This window comes from Monodon monoceros, unplaced genomic scaffold (assembly GCF_005190385.1).
Source record: "Monodon monoceros isolate NGI ecotype Baffin Bay Population unplaced genomic scaffold, NGI_Narwhal_1 Super_Scaffold_3, whole genome shotgun sequence".
In the NCBI taxonomy this organism is placed as follows: domain Eukaryota; kingdom Metazoa; phylum Chordata; class Mammalia; order Artiodactyla; family Monodontidae; genus Monodon; species Monodon monoceros.
Window position 1 is genome coordinate 55996231 of NW_021703780.1, and position 22375 is coordinate 56018605.

At 45.2% G+C, this 22375-nt stretch overlaps 1 protein-coding gene across 1 annotated transcript; it reads right to left on the bottom strand.

Moving 5' to 3' along the window:
* Positions 1-5111: 5111 nt before the first annotated feature.
* On the bottom strand, positions 5112-10312 carry ZNF502 (zinc finger protein 502). The gene is made up of 2 exons (XM_029242069.1): positions 9887-10312; positions 5112-9040 (listed from the first exon to the last, which is right to left on the bottom strand). Exons 1-2 carry the CDS (start codon positions 9939-9941, stop codon positions 7476-7478), a joined length of 1620 nt encoding a protein of 539 aa, XP_029097902.1. The 5' UTR covers positions 9942-10312; the 3' UTR covers positions 5112-7475.
* Positions 10313-22375: the final 12063 nt, after the last annotated feature.

Sequence of the window (22375 nt, forward strand, 5' to 3'; positions counted from 1 at the left end):
CCCACCCCCAAACCTAATGGAGAAGTCACTGACTTCAGAAATCAAAGACTATGGGGCTACAGTAAAAGGCAGTGAGATAAGCAGTGGACTCAGTCAAGAGGTCTGGGTTCTAGTCTCTGCTCTGCCCCTAACTTGCTTAATGACCTGAAGCAAGTCACTCAATTTCAACTGTGACTTTTTAAATCTGTGAAATGAAAAACTAAATGATATCTAAAGCTTCCTCTAGTACCAACACTTTGTGATTCTTTGACTCTAAAAACAGATGGAAAAGAGCAAGAACCTCAAATCAAGCCCTTCCAGTCCCTCTTTGATTGAAGCTGGTTATTCATTTCTGTGAAAAGTACTAACTGAGCAGCTACTATGTGTCCAGCAGTGAGATGCCCTCTTGTTAAGAATAGGCTGAGTCAATAGCAGGGCAACACCCCAGCACTTAGTCTCCCACAATCAGAGGCCTATTAATTTCAGGCAAATAAGACTGCCTCGGTGTGAAGCAAAATCTCCAACAAAAGACAGGGTTGTCTGTTGGAAGATGTTAAGAACTCCTCCTAAAAGGAAAGGTTTTAAGAACCCCTCTGAATAGAAAGGAAAGACCACCATATCAAAAGGCAGTGACCCGGTTCCCAGTCTAATCCATCCCAATCCACTAGCACATCTTGACACTGAACAACTAATTATCTTCAAACTTCTAACTAGATTAAGTTACTCTACTAAACAATTTTAATATTCAGGTCAAGTATGAACCACTACATTTCTTCCTTGAGGAAAAGTTTTCTTCAGGCTTCCAAGGCACTTCCTCAACATTCTGGAAAAATTTCACACGTCTCTACTATAGCTCCTTCCACTCTGTGTTTAACACTCTGATTACATCCCGCTTTCCGCTACCAAACTTGAAAACAAATATAGCATGGGCTCGGGGCTAGTGGTCTCTGGGTTTGAATCCCTGTTCCACCATTTATTAACTAAGTGATATTGGGTAAGTTACTCTTTCTGTACTCCATTTTTAACAAATGTTAAATGGAGCTGATAGTAACTACTTCATAGGGTGATGATGCATAAATGAGTTAACACATGGAACGTATTTAGAAGAATACTGACTGATAAGCATTCAATAAATAGTACCTGCTGTTAAATTATTATTGATGTCTTTGTACAGCACCTATCCTGTTGCTATTAGAGAGGAATATAAACTTAATGAAAGGAAAGAGATAACTTGCACATATACTTAATCAACCCGTACAACTCTGTGAAGTGGCAAAGCGAGGAATAGTATTCGCTTCTGGAACACAGAAAACGGAACTTAGGGGTTCGCTGGCTCAAGTACATGCAAATGCAACCCCGGTCTCCCGACTCCCAGACCAGGGCTCTGGGACAGCCTTCGCCCCTCCCTCTTCAGGTGAGCCGGTCCCGGTCCCCAGGCCTCCGCTCCAAAGGGCCCTGCTCGGCCGGAATGAAGAGCGTTTGCGGCCGGCTGGGTTCCTCCTGGAACCAGCCGCAGCCGGGTACGGCCGACTCCGCTCACCACGCGCTCCCCGCGGCACCGCCGGCCACACCTCTCCACCCTCTGTCATCTGCGCGCTCCTGGGCCGCCCGCGCAGCTCTTCCTGGGCGCTCTGGGCCGCCATGACGTCACCAGTCCGCGCCGCGCCAGCAACCGCAGCTGTCTCCCTAGGAGGGCAGGGGGCTTCCTCCCCGGCTCAGAAACAGTGGCAAATCCATCAGTATACCTCCTCCCAGAATAAGGAGGCTGACCTCCTTATAAGGAGGCAAGTGAGACTGGGGGACGCCACAGGGAGCTCTTACTCCAGGTTAATTCACCCAGCAATTCGAACACACTGATCTTCCTAAAAACTTTTCCAGGTCACGGTCCTTTGGAGGTCTTCTAAAGGTTTTCCCAAAGCTTATAGAACACTCTTATACACATTCTCACCTGCTGGATAATTGGCTTCCTCAGAGGAACCGCAAACACCCTTCCGGATCTTTGTTCAACAATCAGCCAAAAGACAAGAGCTCAGATTCTCAGTGTGTGAACTTGGGCGTTACTTTACCCCTCTGTGCGCACTCCTTAATGATACCAAGTTTCACAGGGTTGTGAGGATTAAATGAGGCTAACTCGTGTAAATTACCAAGAATTTCTGGTACTTGAAAAATGCTCAATAAATGTTCGTCCTATCATGTTCCCCAAATCCCAGCTCCAGTCCCCCATTGACTGAATTGGCTTCCAGGACGTTTCAAGTCTTCCAGGTAGCACCTCTGCCCCCCTTTGGGGAAACTTTAGATCCTGCTGATCTTCATTAAGGAATATTTGCACATAAGGGCTCATCCTGACAAATGTATCCCAGGGATGAAGGCATGGGCAATGCGGCACCTGACCTACTTCCAGGCATTCCCACTGATCTGCAAGCTCAGGAAAATAGGGCTGTCTGCTTACCATCATATCCCTAGTGTGAGTAGGCTCTCAGTAAACAATTAATAACTGAATGAGATGCAGCAGTTACCTGCTCAAATTTCCAGATGGACTGTTTTCCCAACATGGAATCCATTTAGGATGCTGAAAACAGGAGTGGAGATGCCAGACTGAAACCATCACTAACCATCTTCAGCTAAAAGGGGACCCTTTGTAGAACTGTTAGCTGACATGCCTGGGAACAATGTTAGGCCTGCCAATGTCAGTCTCAGCAAGATAGCAGGTTCTTCCTCCATAGCCCTAACATCCCACATACCACAGAGCCTAGGCCTACTCATTTCCCCCCTAACTTTTAGGCTTCAAAGAATCTCTAAATCAGCAGGCTCCACTGGGTGGAAACTATCCCTGGAGTGGGGTACCCTAGGCAGAGCAGGTTAGAAACAGGAATCTGGGGCTTAACTGCAATTTGGGTTGAGATTTTTCAATGAGAGGTGGAAAATGGATTTGAGGAATGGACACCAAAAATATTCCACAAAACTAAAATGATCCTAGCCCTGCTCTAGATAGCAGCTGCAAGAGAGTGAAACTAGAGCTACCCGGGGTCAAGACTAGACTTCTGCATTATGTGGAAAGAAAGAGGGGGTCAAAATGTAAAATCAACTTATTTCTCACCCTCACTTATATGCAGTAAGGTCTTATTCTGTGGGCCAAAAAGCTTCTTGATCTAATGTGAGCTTCTCCTATTCTCAGGAGTAGGGCCTAACAGACACAAGTAAAGAGGCGTCATGGAGCAGAATTACAACCAGTAAAGAGAAATCTGAGGGGAAAGAAAGGACACTGGAGTTTCAGTTTTACCTGAGACTAGGTGTGTGACCTTGGGCAAGTCCAACCATCTTTCTGTTTTCCCTTCTGTTGTTTTGAGGATCTCATGTGGCCTCATCCCGTGTCCTTCTGAAGTCACAAATTACATTTCGGCACACTGAACATAAGCAACACATTCTAATTCTTTATCATTCCAGAGCCCAAGGAAAGACATAAACTTCCATGTTGGGGTTTCCAGCTCAAATGCTCTCCTGCCAGGCCAGCATCACTGCTCAGCTCCTGTCTCTCTTATTTCATGGATATTCCAATTGACATAGCTGTGCTTCTACACCTGCATGGATTTTCCTCTTCCTATTGACCCTGACATCAGTATATCTGAAAGCACTTTGTTAAACTATGATGCGACATTTAAATGCCTAATTTGTAACAAAAACAAAAAAATTCTTTGCTACATATTACTTTTTCTTATGAGATCCTCTCTGTAGGATCTCATAAAAAAAAGTATCAGAGTGGACCACACACTCTGTACCTTGGAGGAAGGTGCAGAATTCTTGCTTCTGGCAAACGCTTCATGACACATTCATGTATTCACCTTTCTGCTCAGGTATACTCATGTATACCTCCTTTCTGCTGATAACTGTGGACCTAAGTCATGACCTGTAGGTGGGCATGGAGAAATGTCTGACTTGATTTTAGTTGAGCTCAACAAATATTTATTGAGTACCTACAAAATGCCAGAGACTGAGGATACAAAGATGAATAAATTTCACATGGCTCCTGCCCTGATGGAGCTGACAGTTCAGTGGAAAGAGAAAGATTTGTAAACTAGCCATTACAACCTAACATGATACATGAAATGATGAAGTTACAAAACACAAAAATAATACAAAAATATGTGAGGTCAGAAACAGCTTTGAAGAGATGTTGCCTGAGCACATTCATAAGTGACTAATGGGAGCCTCCCAGGCAAGCAGAAGCAAGGAAGGCAAATAGGCCATAGAAAACAGTATGTGCAAAGGTGCCAAAGTAGAGTCCAGAGATGATGAGTCACAGGAACTTGCACTATGGAACAGAACATGCAAGGAATGTCCTCTGAGGATGGCAAAGGGGGCCTGGGCCAGATGAGGGGCCTCAGATGCCCGTTGAGGCTAGCACTTTATTCAGAGAGAGAATAACAGAGCTGCCACAGTTGTGTCTTGCAAAGACCACCCAGAAGAAATGTGAAAGATGGCCTAGTGGGGCAAGAAACTGCAAGACTGGTTGGGAAAACATAAAAATCGCCTAGGAAATAAACCAGGGAGCTGGAATAAAGCAGCAGCAGTAGAGATGGCTTCCAGACTTAGGAGTTACGTAATGTCAACAGGATATAGTTGTTGATTGGATATGACGAGGGAAGGCTGAGGAAGAGGACAATTCCTAGACTTGGGGCCAAGCTGGAGTGGCTAGGTATATGGTGGGCCAGCAACTGAGAGAAAATAAGGAGCAAATATTGCAAGGGTGAGAATATAGGATGAGAGTAAAGATGATACGTTCCTTTCCTTCCTGCTTCTCCAGGAAGTAAAAATGGTACTGGACACTCTTAACCTGAGGATTAAAAACTCCACTTAATCCATGTTCTCCACTCCATTTTAGAAAATCTTTCTAACATCAACTTAGGCATCTTTCACCCCTAAGGTTTTCCCATTTCTGTAGTGGAATAACTGAGGACATGGAAAGGAGACGTGACCCATGAGCTCGCCCCCCCCCAGCAAACTGGGGACTGGTGAATAAGCCAGAACTGCAAACAGTCCTGATTGCTTTGAGCCCCCCGCCCCGGCAAACCGGGGGCATGAGAATAAGCCAGAGCTGTGAACAGTCCTGAATGCTTTAAGCCCCCCCCCCCCCCACGGCAAACCGGGGGCCTGCGAAGAAGCACTGAGTGCTTTGGGCACTGATCCATGAGATGTCCTCAGTATAATCAGAGTGGTGGGAACTTTGTGCTGCTTTTGTGCTCAAGGACGAAGCACGGCATGTTTTCAAGAAAGCCTATTATTGCTTGTATAATTAATAAAAACATAGGTTGCTGCTTTGGCATTTCTGAAATGTTAAGAAAACAAGTCTTAAAGTGTAAACCTAGATAATGCTTTAATAAAAGCTACCACAGCAGGACAGACGGCGCTGTTTTGCCTGAGCGAGCGGCAGCCCTCTACTGCTGTGCTTCGGCACAATTCATCTCGTGTGATAAGCTTACTTTCGGCTCTGTCATAAGATAAACTACAACACATTTCTTCCTCAAGAAAATTCTCCCTTTCCTCTCTAATCACCACTCAAGACTCCAAAGATGGTAGCATATAAATATTACTCTAAATATCAGGAAGTTCCTAAAGTTTTTGGTGGGCAAAGTTTGACTAAAATATATTAATTCAACAAATAAAAATTTATTGAACATTTACTACATGCTAGCAATGAGTTTAGTGTTTTTTTTTCATTTAGAAAAAAAATACATTGACATTTGCTTTCAGTAGACTATATTTTTTTTCCATGAGCATAAAATGTAAAGTTTTCATAGGGTTATTTTTCCCCATATTAATTTACTCAATTATGAATTGTCCTATGGCAGATTTGAGAACATAATCTTTACAGCTGGAGAGGGAAAATATGTTATTTCTGCCACATTCCCATTATTGGTAATTAATTGCTCAAACCAATGCTTGTAAGATACTTGCTCTGGAAAAAAAAAATCGATGCTGAGTTCCAAATAACCATTCCAGAATTAACTTACTTTAGTTTTTAAAATCATATTTTTAAAACTATGTAAGCTTCAGAGCATAGAAACTATTTCAAATACTAGTCAAAGGCTAGTTTAAGATCACTTAATCTTCCAGAGCTGAATCTCTGAGTAGCAGTTAAGAACATGAAAGAGAATGGGGAAATAAAGGGGAAACATGCCCTTCCTTTCTCTCAAAAGAATAAAATACCATCACAGTCATGGCAAACCATGTTATCTCAATTTTCAGGGATTTGAAAAAGAGGTAATTCTCTCTAGAATTCTTTCCAAATTCATCCCACAAGAAGTGTTTCCCTAGATACTCCTAATCTGCAGGGAATGATAAATATCCTGGAAAAAGAGGCCCAATAAAAACAGAAATATCTGAGATCTAATGAATCCATGGTTAGAGCCACCAATGCCATGATTACACAAAACCTAGCCATCCCCATTATGGTGACCACTTCATCACTAATGCTTTCTCCTCTCTAAAGGCTAACAAACCAAGTCCCACTTTGTTAATCCTAGTGGGCCCCTCTCCCCTGGTCCCTGTGCACTAGTGTCCCAGCCAAACTTACAAGAGACAGGTGTATGCCCTAGTCTAGGACAGGGATATGTGCGTAGCTTGCTCAGTCACAGGCAGGCTTCCTGCTCTGAGGCTTCTTAGCACTAGCAGTCTAGCACAAACCATTTTCTTTCTGGGTAAGATAATATTCCTCTGGGAAAGAGGTTAGGTCTTCCTCTCTGTGACCCTCTGAGCAGATCTGACTTCCTTCCCACAAACTGACATCATTCAAGAGAAGTCTCTCTTGATCTCTTATTTCCTTCTTAGCCCCAAGTCACCCTCCAGCTTGAAAGGATCAGGAAGCTCTCCCTCACCCTGATAAAAGCCTTCTTCACCAATTTTTCTGTAGCAATCAGCCCAGCTCTTGCCACATATCCCCTTATTTGCTGAATAGATGAATGACTAAGGATTCTGTTTTCACTTGTTTCTATCTCCCCTTCACGGGAACGCCTCCACAGATGGGCAGCCTCCCCACGGTGGCATGGTCAGAGCGGCCTCAGGCATCTGCAGGCTACTCAGCACTACCTCAGAGCTGCTGCCACTTTCACACCGACAATCAATTTGGAAAAGCACCTCAGCCTATGACCAGTGAACACAGGTGACAAGTTGGGAGGGTGAAGCAGGGGTGTAATAAGGGAAACCCAGTGCTAACTTAAATGGCATCTCCAGGTATGAGAATGCCATGGAGACAAAGAAATGGCAAAGAGCAAGGATTTCTGTGAAAAGTAGGAACTTCTTTCCTACCCTGTATTCCCAGATGCCCACCTGGAGTAGGCTCTGCATTCTCCAAGCTCCCACCTCCATTTCTCAAAATACCCTCCTGAGTGCAGTATCCAAGGCTTCTTTATCCTTTCCTCTGGGAACTCTTCCTGTCCCTCTTCGCCAGCCAGATTCCTAGTCACTGTCTCTAGAGAACTGTCATAACCTGAATGCCAGGTTTATTCACCACTGTGAAGTTTCTGATGTCTGAAAAGGACTGAACTATGTCTGAAGAATTTTCCACATTCAAAGCATTCATAAGGCTTCTCACCAGTGTGAATCCTGTAATGTTCACTAAGGTGTGCATACTTGCGGAAGGTTTTCTCACACTCACTACACTTATAGAGCTTCTCACCAGTGTGAGTTCTATGATGTTCAGTAAGAGACGTGTTGTGAGCAAAGGCTTTCCCACATTCTTGACATTTATAGGGCTTCTCTCCAGTATGAATTCTCATATGCTGAGTGAGGCAGGTGTTCTGGTTAAAGCCCTTCCCACATTCGTTGCATTTATAGGGTTTTTCTCCGGTGTGGCTTCTCTGATGCCGAATAAGGCAAATGCTCTGAATGAAAGCTTTACCACACTCACTGCATTTGTAGGGTCTTTCCCCTGTATGAATTCTCTGATGTTTAGTGAGTGGGGTGCTCTGAGCAAAAGCTTTGCCACATTCCTTACACTTATAGGGTTTTTCTCCAGTATGAATTCGCTGGTGTTTAATAAGGGATGGGCTCTGACAAAACGCTTTCCCACATTCCTTACATTTATAGGGTTTCTCTCCAGTATGAATTCTCTGATGCTGAGAGAGGTTTGCCTTTGTATGGAAGGTCTTCCCACATTCATCACATTTATAGGGCTTTTCACCGGTGTGAATTCTCTGATGTTGTGTAAGATTTGAGTGTTTGCGAAACGAAGAGCCACATTCATTGCATAAATAAGGTTTCTCACCAGTGTGAATTCTCTGATGATGAATGAGGTGTGTGTTCTGACTGAATGCCTTCCCACATCTATTACATTTATAAGGTTTCTCTCCAGTGTGAATTCTTTGGTGTTCAGTGAGATGTGAATGATTGCGGAAGGAATTCCCACAGTCATTACATTTATACGGTTTCTCTCCAGTGTGGATTCTCTGATGCTGAGTAAGAAATGATCGACATCGAAATGTTTTCCCACACTGCTCACATCCATATGGTTTCACTCCGGTGTGAATTCTTTGATGTCGAACAAGGAATGAGCTACGACTAAAAGTTTTCCCACATTCCTCACATGTGTAGGGTCTCGTATGAGTTCTCTGATGCTGGGTAAAGGATGAGCTCTGATTAAAAGTTTTTCCACATTCACTACATTTCCAAGATTTTTTCTGTGTAGAGAAGATCGGACATTTACTTTGGTCTGAAATCTCATTGGTGTATATGCTACTTGTCTCCCACTGATGTAGGCTCTCTTCTGTAGAAACCCTGAGATGTTTAACAAGGCTTGAGGTCAAAAGCAGGCTTCTCTCAAAATTATATTCTTGTCTAATCATTTCTGGAGGTGCTTCCTTGTGGATGAAAGCTATTCCCCCAAAACCTTCTTGGAAAAGGCATGGTCCAGAAACCTCTCTGGGAGGGTTTTCCTTCATGCTCTCACATCCATATTTTTCTTCAAATGTAGAATCCTGGTATTCATCCTCTTGGGATCTCTTTGATGCTATCCCTGGCAAATCAATTTCAGAGCCATCCTGCTCTGGAGCAGGCTTGTTCACCCAACCTGAAAAAAACCACCACAGTGAGTATCTCTTGTGCAAGGCAGAGTGCAAGCCCCTGAACTTATAGGGACCTAACTTTGACAGGTCTCAGTAATGGCCTATGAGTAATGGCCAATAAGAGCAAGTGGGGGTAGGACTTCCCTGGTGGCACAGTGGTTAAGAATCTGCCTGCCAATGCAGGGGACACGGGTTCAAGCCCTGGTCCAGGAAGATCCCACATGCCGTGCAGCAACTAAGCCCGTGTGCCACAATTACTGAGCCTGAAAGCCACAACTACTGAGCCCCTGTGCCACAACTACTGAAGCCCGCATGCTTAGAGCCCATGCACTGCAATGAAGAGTAGCCCCTGCTCGCTGCAACTAGAGAAGGCCCGTGTGCAGCAACAAAGACCCAATGCAGCCAAAAAAAAAAAAAAAAGAGCAAGTGGGGCAAGTAATTCAGAGTTACAACTGGTGAAAGAGATCTGCATCAGGGTAAGGTGATCACCATTAATGAAAAATGAGTAGCTGCAGACACCAAGGAAGTAACAGAATCAGAGACCAGGGAGATAAAGGGAAAAAACAAACAATAACAGACTAAGATTCGGGCAAGACAAGAAACATGGATGGTTTGTATTCAAAGAGTGGAGAGTGGGAGAATGTAAAAGTGCAAAATAGTGGAAATGAGATCAAATGAGTACCAGGAAAAAGCTGGCCTCAAGAGATGCTCACTCAATAGATGCTCACTCACATTCACCCCAGCATTCCTAAAAGAGAGGGTAATTTGCTCTCCTGAGCTTCATTCAGTTTTTCTTGTAAAATTTCCAAAGCCCTGCTGTTTCTTCCACTGGTGATCCCTTGCTTACTCACCTGGACAAATCTCTCTTTCAATCTCTCTCTTTTCAGCTCCTTGCATATTCAACATCCACAAATCTTCTCTTTGCTTTGATTGTAAAAGACTTCAAGGTTGAAAAACTGGGAGCCCTGCTCATAGAGGAAAAAAAGGTGGGGGAGGGGATATCACTGTCCCAGTAAACAGAAAAATGAGATAGAGCTGTTGCCTAAGGATACTATCTGGTAACTCACACAAAACCTGTCAGGACAGCAACGTGCCTGCATCACCAAGAGTCAGGGGTGGCTTCCAGCTTTCTAGGTTAACAAACTCCATTTGTCAGCTGTCCAAGAAGTGGCAGCCAGACAGACTGACATATTAGCAAACACTCAAGTACTTGAGAAATAAATCAGAATGTTATTTATAAAGATAAAAATAACTATGAAGTGAATGGGAATATCCATGTCAATTAGTGCACTCTTTCCACTATACAATAATCTATATGAAAAGTCAATTAATATAGTCAAATGTTGTGTTGGGAAATGGCCTCATAGCAAGGCTAATGCATTAAGTCTGATCCACCCACCTCCCCTATATGTCAAGGAGTTGGATAGTAATTAGGGATTTCTATTTGATACAACCTAGAGATATGCTGATTGTCCTTTCTTCAAGATGTCTTATCAATTCAAAATCTTTTCTTCAGGCATAGCTCAATATAAGAGTGTAGGCTGCAGTTGAAAAAACAAAAACACTCTGTGAAATAATTTTTGACTTACAAAGAGTTGCAAAAATAGTATAGAGAGTTTCTGGTTTTTGGAAAGTCAAAATCATAACTGTTCATCCAAAAATGTCTCTCTGTATAACCCTGAAGTGAGAAGTAGAATTGGAAGCATTATTTCAAGAAAAACAGAAGGTAGAGAGATGGTTTACCATAATCAAGAGCTCAGAAGGCATGGAAGAATAGGATGTCTGGTGAAGTATATAATAAGGCTGGCCCTGTGAACTTCTCTTCAAGGTCTGTGCCTCGGTGTTGAGTTTTAGAGGTTTAAGAGGATCCTATCTGGGATTTCCTGATCCTCTTCCATAGCAGGGACATAAAGTGGACCCAATGCAGAATCCTACAGAGACTCATGAAGTAGGGTGGGGGTTTGGCTATAATCAGAGCTAGACAATGGAGAAAAAGTCAGAAATGCCCCCGCCTACCCAGAGCTTATGTCACAGCTCAACAAAGACACTAACACCAGTAGTTACAAATAAGGGAATTATAAAAGGAGAAATATTGGGTCCTGTAGAATGCAGAGCAGAGGGGACCTAATCTAATCTGGGATAGAGATAAGAAGATAAATAAGAATAGATAAGAAGAGATAAATAAGAATTAGACAGGTGAAGAGGGAAAAGAAGATACTAGAGAGATGAAACAGAATATACAAAAGGAATCAAGCCCCATACTTTGGAAGAATGAAAGAGATCTAGTAAGGCCAAAGTATTAGGCACTAGAAATAAGACATGAAGCCCAGGGCAAGCAAATATAACCCTGCAAATCACTTTAAGGAATTTACCCTAAAGTGAGCAAAAAGCCATAAAAAGTATTGGAAAAGGTTTGAAAAATATGTGACATGATTAGATCTTCTATTACACTTACACACACACACACACACACACACACAGACAACTTATCCTTTTGCTCATAGAGCAAAGCGTACAAGGGGTGGAAGGTAGGAGGCAAGGTGAAGGCTGCAGGACCCCTTGGGAGGTTGTTTCAGCAGTCCAATAAGGGGACTTGGATGACTAAGAGACAAAAACAACAGGACAGGATGACTACTGGAGCGAGATGTGAGGGAGAAGGAGAAGTTAATGATAATTTGTTGGTTTGGGGCTTGAGAGATGACAGTGACCTTTAGTGAGAGTGGTAACACTGGTTTGAGGAGGAAAAAGATACATTCAGTTTGAAATATCAGGCATACATATATGGAACAGAGGACAGAGGTGTGGGCTGAAAACTTGTATTTAGAGTTTTTGTCATAAAGAAGGTAACTGAAATTCTGGGGGTAACAGATAAAATCATCAAAAGAGTGTAGCTAGGAAACCTCAACAGGGAGTTTACACATTTATAAGGAGGTTTAACTCTGGTTTTTAATTTTAGAGATTCCTAATCCCTAAGAGAAATAAGTAAACTAATTTAATATATGATAAAAATTGGCATTTCTAATCAGAAAAAAATTGATTACTCACAATTTATGTTGGGACTGTTGCTTAAGTATCTGGAAAAAACAGTGAGATTCCTACCTCACACAACATACCAAAATAAACCAAAACCCAGTAAAGGGTTAAAAAATGTATTTTTGATTTATACATCAAGGAGTAGATAGACCTGATAGATAAAAGACTTCCTATTAACGAGTAAAGAAAAAAGATGAACTGACAGAAAAATGCAAAGTACAACAAATACACCAAGAATTACAAAAGGCCAATAGACATACCAAAACAAAGTTTCACCTCACTGGTAATCAAAGAAATGAGAACTGAAAGAATGAAGAATCAATTTTTATATCAAGTTGGAAACTCTTTAATGCTAAAACTCAAAACGGGCAAAGGTACAGGGAAAGAGAGCTTCTCACACACCACTGGTGGGAATGTAAACTGGTACCATCTTTCTAGAGCTAACTGGCAATATACTGGGTTGGCCAAAAAGTTCGTTCGTAAGATGTTACAGAAAAACGCAAATGAACTTTTGGCCAACCCAATATATTAGGTCTTAAAGTTGTAGGCTGAATGGCAGTTGGGACACCACGATCACCATTTTGTAGGTACAGAAAGTCAGGACAAAATTCTCAATCTGTACTATATACAACACCTGCAATGGATCTCAGAATATCCTCAGTCATCAGTATGTCATAAAAATGCCTATATTATTTAACCTAGTAATTCTACTGTTAGAACTTTTTCATAGAGAAGGAACCTCCCAGAGTGGGAGAAAAAAACCCAAGCTGAATTCTTTTGTTACCTGTAAAAAAAAAAAAAAATCCCCTGAAATGTTGTTGGAAAACACAATTTTTCTGTTGATGGACACTGAGGCTTAGCAATTTAGCAAAGTATGGTACTTCCACTTGGTGGAAATTATACAGACATCAGATAATTGAAAATGAAAATATGTGACAATGTGGAAAAATACTTATAGGCAAATGTGAAAAAAAACACAGGATATTAAAATTTCAAATACAATCTAACGTTATACATGTATGTTAAAATATACATATGAATAAGATCAAGAAGGAAAGGTAATCACCACTATGGTGATATAAATTATGAATGATTTTCTCTTCTATTTTCCAAATTTCTTCAATTATCTATATTTTGCCTTACTTTTAGAAAACTTAAATCTCTCAGAATATCTATCAATTTGTTAGCCATGATCATCTTGAGGAATAAGATTATGGTAAACTTTTTTTTTTGCAGTACGCGGGCCTCTCACTGCTGTGGCCTCTCCCGTTGCGGAGCACAGGCTCCGGACGCGCAGGCTCAGTGGCCATGGCTCACGGGCCCAGCCGCTCCGCGGCATGTGGGATCCTCCCGGACCGGGGCACGAACCCGTGTCCCCTGCATCGGCAGGCGGACTCTCAACCACTGCGCCACCAGGGAAGCCCTAAACTTTTGTTTTAAGGCCTTTCTTTTTGCAATGTTTGAAAGTTTTCCTGTAGAAATAAGTAAATAACTCTAATCACAGAAGACAAGTGAAAAAAATATAATCAGAGATAAGCACAGAGATTTATGTACAAAGATCACATTGTTACTATAACTGTAAAAATACAGGCAAGTAAACATTGATGGCATATCAATATGATAGATTATGAAACTATTAAGAGTCATGCTTTCAAAGAATATTCGTGAGAAAATACAATATGTTAAAACAGGAGACTACAAAACACTGAAACAAAAAACATGCACATATACACCAGTACTAAAGTAAGCATTCAATAAACAGAAACTATTATTGCTACACAGATATATACAAAACACACATAAAAAAGGACAGCGGAAAACCCACTAAAATGTCAACAACTGATCTCTAGGTCATTTAATGGGTTACTTTATTTTGTCCTTTATATCCTTCTACATATTTCATTTTTCCTGCAATAAACACGAATTACTTTTATAGTCAGTAAAACATTTAAAAATGAGAGATCTCACTCAGGGGTTTAAGCACCCCCCCAAAAGAAAACCTTTCTTTTTAATGCCACACGTAATGGATATGGTATTGGTTTCCCTTTCAAAATAAGATCAAAGTGGCAAAGTGGACTGGGCTGGGACTCAGGAAACTATGCTCTGCCATAGCCCACATGAGCAGGCTATTTATCTGAAAAAGGTGAGAAATTAGATAATATCCACGAGTCCTTCCAGCTCCAACATTCTGTGAAACCCCTAACTAAATTTTTTTTTTTTTTTTGGCTGTGCCGCACAGCTTGTGAGATCTTAGTTCCCTGACCCCAGGGATTGAACCCAGGCCCTCAGCAGTGAAAGCTCAGAGTCCTAACCACTGGACCACCAGAGAATTCCCTAAATGAGTTAATTAATTCACGTAAAGCATTTATAAAGATATCTGCCACATATCAGGCACTCAACAGGGGTTAGGTATTATTATGTTTGAGAAGGACAGGTTGGTGACAACCACTGTCCTCCAGTCGTGGATCATCTGAGCTGTTTGTCTACGCCAAAAGTTAGCAAACCTTGCCTTTGTAGTTTGAAAACAGAACTAGACAATATGTAAACAAGTGATCTTGGTTGTGTTTCAATAAATTTTTTTTAACAAAAACAGGCGGTAGACCAAAATTTAGCCCATGAGCCACAGTCTGCTGTCCCCCTGGCCTCTCAGTTGCCCAGAATAGGATGTATAGGTGGTTCCACAAATACATAATGTGGAATAATCTGTTGGTGATTTTAAGATGCTGAAAGGATCTATCTGAATCCAGATTTGGGGGAAACGGGTATTATGGTGAACGGACATATATATCTCCATCCTCATCTTGCTAAACTAAGAGGGATCTGGCTTCCTCCTCATGCCTTGTAAGCTTTCTCCCTGCTGCCACTTCCCTATCCCTCTAGAAGGATTCTGGGGAAGCCAGGTGGGGTTTTCCAAGAATTTGAAACTACAATTCCTTCAATAAGACCACACTTAAATGTACTCTTCTCTGAAGCCCTTCTTGATTTGCCTGTTGGCCCCAAGTAACGTATTCTTCTAGGCTGCAGCAGCACACTGGATCTATCTCTTCTGCAGCTTTGGGTCATTCAGTAGCAATGTGTCCTCGGATAAGTTACCTATTCTCTCGTACCTCAATTTCCTCACTAAAAACTAGATAATACGTTGCTGTGAAGGCTAAATAAATTAGCACAACTGCTTAAAACAGTGCCTGGCACACATTAAGTGCCAAATAAATGTGTTTTAAAACATTACCACAGAAATCTGCTCACACATATATCTTCCAGCACTACAGTGGAAGCGTCTTCCCATTTGGCAGGCTCCGAGGTCACTCATCCTGTAGCCCCGCCTCTAAACCCTGTGTAATATTTGGCAAGTAATGGATAGTAAATTTTTGTTGTTAGACGTTAACATTTCCATACGTGCTATCATGTACATGCTATCAACTGAGCTTTAGAGAGAAAAGAAGGTAGTGACAGTCCAACTTTATAAAGATCAAGAAACCGGCTCTACCATGGGTAATTATAACCCAGGTCTCGAGACTCCTTAGCTAGTGCGCTTTACACTATTTGCCTTCTGCTTTTAAGTCGGTCCCTTAAAAAAGTTTGAGTTGCAGGACTGGCTGGGGGAAGTAGCTGGTATCCAGACCGAGAACTCTGGCCCCAGGATTTCATTTCCGAACACGGGTCCTAGGCCTTGATCATTTATCCATCACTCAATCATCATTCATTCATTCATTTATTCACTCCACCATCTTCTTAGGCGTGTCCTCTGTGCCAGGCCCTGGTGAGTGCAGTGTTGAAGTTGCAAGCCGGGCCGGGCCGCCGGGAGTTCGGAGCCGCCACGCAGGCAGCAACCCGAGGAGAACGAGGCCCCGGCGGGCTTGCTACATAAACCTGGGCCGCCGCCACAGCCGAGACGCACCCGGAGCCGCTGCCTTCCCCTCCCTTGGGCCCCGCCCGCTCACCGTGATGTCCCGCGGCTCCCAGCGGGGCGGCGACCACGGTCCCGGAGGTACACGGAAACCCAAGGCGCAGGCTCACCCGCCCGGACCGGAAGAATAGCAGCGCGGCCGGTAGTGCGTCATCAGCGACCCCGAAGAGCAGCCCTCGCTCGCCTCTCTAGGATTCGGGAGGAGCCTCTCGATAGGGGCCTCAAAGAAGGCGATTGGGGCCTGGTTTCCTTCCAAGCCCAGTGCCGTGCCTGATGTCCCATGAAAGGCTGCCTTCACCTGGAACACAGTGACCACCTCATGTCTGGGGAAAACTGTAGATGGGGGCGTTAGGGTTGGAAAGAGTGCTAAGTGGGAGTCAGAATGGGCCATCTCGGGCTTCCCTGTTGGCGCAGTGGTTAAGAATCCGCCTGCCAATGCAGGGGACGTGGGTTCGAGCCCTGGTCGGGGAAGATCCCACATGCCACGGACCAACTAAGCCCGTGCGCTAAAACTACTGAGTCTGTGCTCTAGAGCCCGCGAGCCACAACTCCCGAGACCACGTGCCACAACTACTGAAGGCCACGCACCTAGAGCCTGTGCTCTGCAACAAGAGAAGCCACCCAATGAGAAGCCCATGCACCGCAACGAAGAGAAGCCCCCGCTCGCCACAACTAGAGAAAAGCCCGTGCGTAGCAACAAAGACCCAAGGCAGCCAATAAAATAAATAAATTTATTTAAAAAAAAAAAAAAAAGAATGGGCCATCTCAGCAAGGGAGTAGTACATTCCATGTGCTAAAAATAGCTCCTGATTATGAACCTTGACCTCAACTCTGGGCTCTGACCAGGGAGGCCGGCCTGGTGCCTCTTCTGGGTGTGAGTGGTCTGGTGGCAGACGAGATGGGAGCTCTGGCCCAAGGCCTTCCTGCACTGGGTGTGGCAATAGGTCTTGCCTGTGTGGCTCTGCGGGTGCACCAGGAGGCAGGGGCTTCAGCTGAAGGCCTTGCAGCACTCGGCACACGTAGGGCTTCACCCCAGTGTGCACCCTCTGGTGCAGATCAGGTGGGAACTGCACGTGAAGGCCTTCCCACACTCCCCGCACCCACATGACTTCTCCCGTGTGCATTCTCTGGTGGACCATGAGAGTGGAGCTCTGGCTGAAGGGCTTGCCACACTCAGTACCGTGGAGAGATTTTTGCTGGGGGCAAGAAGTGTTTTGTTTTTGTTTTAACTTTCATATACCCCCTGATAAAAAGGGAACAAGATTGGAAATGCACCATGCAAGGAAGTAGAATAACACTCCCTCTGGGATAAAGATATATCAATAACTGGTCTTTCACGGGCCTTCTACTTTTTCAGAATAAAATGAAAACACACACTCATTCACAAGAGAGGTACTTGAAAAGAGGTGAAAAGAGCAGAGTAAAGGCACCCATCTATCCACAAGTCTATCTGTAGCATCAGTCATATAATGATTCTACGTACATTAAATCAATATATTCCTGAATTGAATTCCCTTTGAATTAAAAATTACCATTGAAAAAAGTTCATTAACAAGTCTCTCCTCACTTACTTGTCTGCAGGCTGTTCAGAAAGCCCTGCTGTCCTGCTCCCCTCTTCTCTGGCTTCCCCAACGCACAGACCTCTGGAATCTCGCCCTGGAGTCTTTCAAAGAATTCTCCTTTCAGTTTGCTCTAGAATCAAATCCTCCTTTTCAACTTTGGTCTCACTATCTGAGCAAGGCATAGAAGATAAAAACAAATAATATATAGCAAAAAGAAAAGGAGAATCAGCTTTATATTCTAGACAGGTAAAAGAGACTATATTGGGATTTGAGGAAACCCAATAAATGACTTCTCTCTTTAAAGAAGCAACATGGGGGAATTCCCTGGTGGTCCAGTGGTTAGGAGTCCGTGCTTTCACTGTTGAGGGCCTGGGTTTGGGGAACCAGGATCCTGATCTTTACTTTAAAAGTAAAGAATCAACATAGCACTGGGGCCAGACTGCTGAGGTGAAATCCTGCCTCTGTCACAAGCAGTTACTTGACCTCTCTGTGCCTCAGTTTTCCTATCTGTAGAATAGGTTAATGCTAGTACCTATTTCATGATGTTTTTAGAATTAAAAAATTTAATGTCCATAAAGTGTTAGCTAGGTAAGTGTTAGCTATTAGTAAAATTCTCTGCTCAGTTGACAAATAAGATATGCAAAGACCAATATATTATCTTTATTACTGAAAAGCTGATATTGTTGAATGTGCCTTATAGTTGCAGGCAAGTGAGGTTACTAACACCGAATCCCAGGATTAGAGAGCACTAAGCACCCAGGAACACAGTGCTGGGCAACCATGGGTTTGCCCCTGTAACACCTGCAGCAAAGAAGAACAGGGCAGACACATGGTCTCTGTGGAAAAACTGGACCCTAAGGGTAGGAAGGAGGAGGGCTGGCTTTCACACAGTCCACTTCTTTTCCAAAGTCATCAATCAAATCCAATCCCTTTTTGTCCTAGGGCAAGAGTGAGTGTGGGATCAGAGAGAAGATACAAGTGTTACACCAGTGAGCTTCCTGAAACATCAGGAGTGAGGGAGTAGAGTACTTAAATTCATAATTTTTCTATACACGCACCATGGTTTCAGAGTATGGGCAGAGGAAGAAAAAAAAAAAGAAAGAAAAGGCAGTAAAGGAAAGCTTGCATTCTGGGGAAGAGGCAGAGATGGCTCTGTCACCAGAGATGTGCCCAGGGAGGACCAAGCCTGCAGATGTAAAGACTGCCAAAACAGGAGGGGACACACGGGATGTCTTGGGAACTGGCCAAAGCAGCAAGTGAAGGTCAGAGAAGGGCTTGGATGTGGACTGTGGGGTCCTAGGAGTCAAGGAGCTTGAGCACATCCCCCTTGCCAGCGAGAGAGAGGCAGGACGAAAACTCCTGAGAGGGAACTGAGGGGTCCATGCAATCAGGTAGGGCAGGGGAGCAGGGAGCTACGAGGTAGGCAGGGTCAAGGGCCTGCTGTGGGCAAAGCCAGGCACTGGGATTGGCAGTGGGGCAGGGAGGTGGTGCACAGAGGTGTGGATCCCCAGCCTCACAGCCTACAAGCTTAGTCTAGGTGGGAAGAGAGAACAGAGTGGCCGACCCTCCAAATCGGTGGGGATGGACACACTCTGCCCCTTTTCACCCCACATCTACAGGAAATAGAAAAGGAAAGAAGACCCACTCAAGGAGGTCCAGGAGACGGAACTCGGCCTTTGCTTCCAGGAGGGCTGCAGAAGCAGGGGAGCATCAAAATGCCAAGGAAGGGCTTCCCTGGTGGCGCAGTGGTTAAGAATCCACCTGCCAATGCAGGGGACATGGGTTTGAGCCCTGGTCCAGCAAGATCCCAAGTGCCGCAGAGCAACTAAGCCCATGCGCCACAACTACTGAAGCCCGTGCGCCACAACTACTGAAGCCTGCGCGCCTAGAGCCCGTGCTCCACAACAAGAGAAGCCACCGCAATGAGAAGCCCGTGTACCGCAATGAAGAGTAGCCCCCGCTCACCACAACTAGAGAAAGCCCCTGCGCAGCAACGGAGACCCAATGCAACCAAAAATAAATAAATAAAATAAATTTATTAAAAAACAACAACAACAAAAAAACCGCCAAGGAAGCTCCTTAGCGGAGCAGTCCTGTTTCCTCCGTTTGGGACTGGGAGAGCCAGGGAGGGAAGACTCAAGCCCAACACCGGGAAAGAGTGATACCTGGTCAAACTGTTTTTGAACACATTCTCGAAGAGCAAAGAACAGTTTGGAGGGTAGAGGTGGCCAGGGTCTACCTCAGTCCAGCCTGAGCCCTCACTGTGGTCTTATCTCCCATTCCCTAACCCCCTTCTCGGCTTCCCTGAACTTTCTGGTCATATTCATGCTCCCTAAAAAAGATTTCTTGCCTGTTTCTTTTCTCTCGTCTTCCTCATGGCCTGGAGCAGTCAATACCTGTCCTTCTACTCACCACAACTGCCCAGCCACCCAGCCATCCATCACCTGGGACTGGCTCAGGTCGCACCTGCCTCAGGGAGTCTTGGTCTGCCCCTCCCCAAGCTCCCAGTGACTGCCCCCCTCCTGTCTCCTCAACCACCTCGGCTATCCATCCCCACTGCTTTGACAAATGACTTCATATTTTTTTGTGAATTAGCTTTCTCTTTCCCATCTGTCCATTTTATCTTCCCAATGAGGCTATGAGTTTTTGCAGGGCCACAGCTGAATCCTACGATGCCTACAGCCTTCCTAACCTGGTGCATTGGTGCAGGTCTCCGTGAGGACACAGTGCTGGCTAGGCATAATCCCTGCCCTCAAATCTGCCAAGAGGAGGGACTTCCCTGGTGGCGTAGTGGTTAAGAATCCACCTGCCAATGCAGGGGACACAGGTTTGAGCCCTGGTCCGGGAAGATCCCACATACCACAGAGCAGCTAAGCCCGTGTGCCACAACTACTGCTACTGAGCCTGTGCTCTACAGCCCGTGAGCCACAACCACTGAGCCTGCATGCCACAACTACTGAAGCCCGTGCGCCTAGAGCCCGTGCTCCGCAACGAGAAGCCACCGCAATGAGAAGCTCGCTCACCGTAACGAAGAGTAGACCCCACTTGCCGCAACTAGAGAAAGCCCGCGCGCAGCAATGAAGACCCAGCACAGCCCAAAAAAAACCAACAAAAAAGAGGCATATGCTGAAGATTCATCTCCAGCAGGGGATGTGGGCCCCATACAGTCACAAAAGCATCCCTCCCAAAGAGCACACCTTCTCTTCTTGGACAGGGAGCTCAGCCTGACTAATGATCACAGCAATGCGACATGACTGACGGTTCACAGCCTCATCCTGGCCCCGTCTCCTTGAAGCTCACCACCCTGTGACGCTGTCTGGGCAGGTGAGGAAATTGACTGGGAAGCTGGCTGGGCTGGTGAGGAGTCTGTGGCTTCCCAGAGATGACCCAACAAGTCAGAGGAAGAGCAGGTCCTCAAAGGACCCTCAGGGCTGCCTGGCACTCAGCACTCAGTACGAGCTGGCCACTTTGACACTGGGTTAATAAGAAAGAAATGAGCCCAGTGCATCTGGGCTAATACACCTAAAGGTCCAGGACCCACAGGGAAACCAAGAATGGCTTATGAGAAGGCCAGAAGGTGAGTCCCACCCCTGCCCCGGCAACCCCTGGTCCTTTTCTCACCCTCTTCTAGGGCCAGCCTGTCTCCCCACCTCTCACGGCCAGCGATGGTCCACCAGGCTCCAAATGGGAGCTCCGCTCAGCCCTGCCGGTGGTGTTCCCAAGGCTAGAGCCACTGCCAGGGCTCCTCCTCTGTCAGGCTCACGGGGCTTGTGCTCACTCGCGCGCATCGCATTCTCACTCAACTCCCTGATGGCAAAGAAGAAACCCTGATGTGTTCCTGACTGTGACTTCCTCGGGCTCAGGGAGTGTCACCTGAAGGGGCAGTAAACACTGTTCAACACAGAGCTGGCCCATCCTGGGAGCGTCACTGGCTCTTGAAGGAGGCAGGGCCAGCTTTGGGACCAGGCCTCCTGTGAACACAGCTCACGACAGTGGGCACCCATTGTTCCAAAGGCCCAGTGGTGCCCAGCAGGCTGGAAGGAAGGACAGGTGCTCCAGGCCACCCCGGGCACTGGAAGCCACTCCAGCACCCACAGCTGTCTGGGACCAGGGCTCATCCATCCTGCTCTTGCCTCAGTCCAGACCCTGCCAGAGACTCTTACTTCCTGAGACATCCCCTCATGGCTTCTTCTGGCCTCAGGGGTCACAGAAGCACCTGGCTCCTTCCTCAGCACAGTGGTTCCTTGGACTCTCGTCTAAACAGATTCTACCTTTTGGGACCTGAGTTATGACTTTGCATCTCCCCTCCCTGACCTGTTTCCTGTCCTCTCAACAGCCAAGGCCTCTGCAAGGCTCTGCTTCTTAGTCTCAAGCTTCAGGTAGATTTGGTGTAACTTCCAGCAGCAGTGATGGGGGAATCCAGCCCAGCTCCAGGGGCAGGACTGAGCTTGGCTAAGGCCTTTGCGGTCCCCAGCTGCCCAGCGGCTCCTGCCATTGATGTCTATGCGTGAGGCAGTCAGCAGGAACTGCACCCCATGTTGAACTGCGAAAGTAAAAATGTTTTCCCAGTCAGGTAAAGCTTGGCTTCCTTTATCCATGCCTACCCTGTCCTCCAGCAGGAATATGGCAGGTCTCTGCAACCAGGCAGCTTTTTAACGGTTACAGAGCCATTTCAAACTCCTCATTTCATCCCAGCCTCCTACCTGGAGTGGAAGAGAGGACTTACGTTCGGAGACGTTAGGGATTTGTCCTGGGTTGGAGGTAAGTGAGGGGCAGGGCCAGTCTAGAATGCTCTCTTCCCCAACAAGAGGTTTGGGAAAATAATCCCGTCCGCAGCG

Coding starts and splice junctions, on each gene's coding strand:
- ZNF502 (XM_029242069.1), bottom strand. CDS start 9,941: ATGTTGAATATGCAAGGAGCTGAAAAGAGAGAGATTGAAAGAGAGATT. Junction 9,041..9,886: donor TGAAAGAGAGATTTGTCCAG/GTGAGTAAGCAA, acceptor GGTTTTTTTCAG/GTTGGGTGAACAAGCCTGCT.